Here is a 2649-nt window from a genome sequence, read left to right on the forward strand (position 1 = left end):
AAGCCTTTTGCCTTCTAAAAGGATTGTTACAGATAGTAACTTAGCAGCTCTAAGCACAGAATTCAAAACCTTCTATTGTTAGTTATAAGAATAAGATATAAAGTGGAACAAACCTAAAGCTATGTGAACTTGGGTAAATTACTGAACTCACTGTTTCATTTTCCTCATCTTAAAAAGAAAAGTAGGTATACTTATTTCGTTAGCATTGTTATGAACATTAAACAAGATAATACATTTTAACATCTAGTAGAGTATTTAGCAACTAGAAATATCTGATAAAAGTAACTATTTCAAAAAAGAAAAAAGTAGCCCCAGCTACTTGGGAGGCTGAGGTGGGAGAATCACTTGTGCCCAGGAGTTCAAGGACAGCCTGGACAACATAACGAGACCTCATCTCAAAAACAAAACAAAACCCCAAAAAGTAGATAATTTATTATTATTACAGAGAAACATTCAATAAAGAGTAGCTATTATATTATCATCAACTACATTATAATTATATTAATTACATGAATTATTTCACATACAAAAGTAAGAGGAAAAAAACTTCTAAATAGAATACAAGTAACAGATTTTTAAAATACCTTGCCATGTCCCTCTATCCCCAGCCATCAATTTTATACGGGGCATGGAGACCACAGGTTCTACTGGACAAAACTGTACCATGAACTGATCAATTGGACTACAACATCCACTAGCTCAGTTCTCCAAAATATGGCTTTTCATTAATTATTCCATTTATGTTTCCTGGTTTCCATTCATTCTAGGGCTCAGTGCAACTCTTCCCTTTCTGTTATATACTCTGATATCAATGATGGTGGGTGGTTGAGATGGACAGAGAAGAAAATTAAGAATGAAAACCTAAAGGTCATCGCTATGGTTTAATCTGAAACATTACATAATAAAATACTGCCTCCAATCGTTTGCGTGACTGTGTGTATGTGTGCATTTTCTACGTAAAAACCAAACCCACATTCTCTTGCAAGTCCACCTGGGATCTACTTCAAATGTTTTAAAACTTGAATATGGTCTTCAGGAGAAGATGAATAAGGACTCTACATTAGACTATTTGTTACAGTTTTATTCTCTGAGAGTGAAAGAAAAATTTATAACCTGAAATAAATCTGATACTGCTCCTAAACACACTTGAGGGTTAATTAATGACAAAACTATCCATACCCTTTACTTCAACTTGTCTTCCCCCTTAAAGTCACTGCCTACTTCTTCAACAGATTTCTTATCTCAGAAGATAAAACCTCTGGAAGCATTTTATCCAAAGCAGTTGCTTGTCCCTACCTGTGAGGTGAGGAACATGGTTCTGGATCAGAGGCAGAGGCCGATGGAGAGGTGACCTTGGCATTTTCTAGATCTTCATTCTCTAGAAAAATCACAGAAAGAAAAAATTTAATATCTGAGAACATAATCATAATTATTTTGTCTCTTTAAAAAAATCTAGCAGTTTCAACCAACTTCCTCTTTCCAAAAATGTTCTGGGCATAAACTTTATACTCTGGGAGGCCCAGCACATAAATTATTCAAAGTCATCATATTCAAGTATTCTCAGTTATAACCCATTCTTAAAAAATAAGTCATTTTCTAAAACAAGTCCCCGTAAAATTAATCCTAATTGAAGAATCATATTTCTCAGAAAGCAAATGGTTAAACTATGCAGAACAGAGAGGGCATAGTGGGATGTAGGATTAAATGAACTGAATTTAGTGTAGAGTATCACTTCTGCATTCAATAAGCTCAGATCACTGTATCCAAGCTCAGGTAAAGGACTTTTATAATTTCATTCATTTATTCATTCACTTAATCACCAATAATTAAATAACCAGGTGCCCTCAAAGAGTATATAGGTGAAATGCAAAATAAAGGCCATGTGCCAGCTCACAAGAAGCCTATGGCTGGCATTATCATTGCCACTTTGCAGGTGAAGAAACTAAGGCACAGAGATAGGATTCAAACCCAGGTAGCTGTGCTCATAACCACCAGGTGATAACTTAGTGTTTTTTTTTTTTTCTCTTACCAAGTTGTGATTTGAAGGTGACACTTAGTTTATTCATTTAGCCTTTTCTTAAACACTCAAATGGCATATGGTTCAGTGCATTTAGGTAGCCCCTCATATAATCCCCTTTAGTTAAGACAGCAAGAAACTGAAGCCCCATGTCCATTTCTCAATACAAAATAGAACTTAATGAAGTAAACCTCAAAGGCCAGAAGTGTCAGAGTTCGGTAGCAAAATAAAAGTGAAAATGACAGGCAAATATTTGTCATATTTGTCATCCAACCTTACTTAATCTAGTCTCACTTTTTGTATGCAAATAAGATCTGTTTTTCTTTTGGTCAATTCATAGGTGGAAAGAGCTTAGAGGCCAAGCCTGGTGGCTCATACTTGTAATCCTAGCACTTTGGGAGGCCAGTGTGAGAAGATCACTTGAGGTCAGGAGTTCGAGACCAGCCTGAGCAAGAGCGAGACCCGTCTCTACAAAAAGAAGAAAAATTAGCTGGGCATGGTGGTACACACCTGTGGTCCCCGCTATTCAGGAGGCTGAGCCAGGAGGACTGCTTGGCCCCTGGGGGTTGGAGGTTGCAGTGAGCCATGATGGTGCCACTGCATTCTAGCTCAGGTAACAGAGCAAGACCCCG

The 2649-nt window shown here is 37.0% G+C and overlaps 1 protein-coding gene across 1 annotated transcript in view; it reads right to left on the bottom strand.

Moving 5' to 3' along the window:
* TMED8 (transmembrane emp24 protein transport domain containing 8) overlaps window positions 1-2649 on the bottom strand; it is a 56650-nt gene that overhangs the window by 23809 nt on the left and 30192 nt on the right. The window contains exon 2 of the mRNA XM_012656123.1: window positions 1297-1378. Coding sequence (XP_012511577.1) covers window positions 1297-1378 — 82 coding nt within the window. The remainder of the gene's footprint in view (window positions 1-1296; window positions 1379-2649) is intronic.

Source organism: Propithecus coquereli, unplaced genomic scaffold (assembly GCF_000956105.1).
Source record: "Propithecus coquereli isolate 6110/MARCELLA unplaced genomic scaffold, Pcoq_1.0 Scaffold5, whole genome shotgun sequence".
Taxonomy (NCBI): domain Eukaryota; kingdom Metazoa; phylum Chordata; class Mammalia; order Primates; family Indriidae; genus Propithecus; species Propithecus coquereli.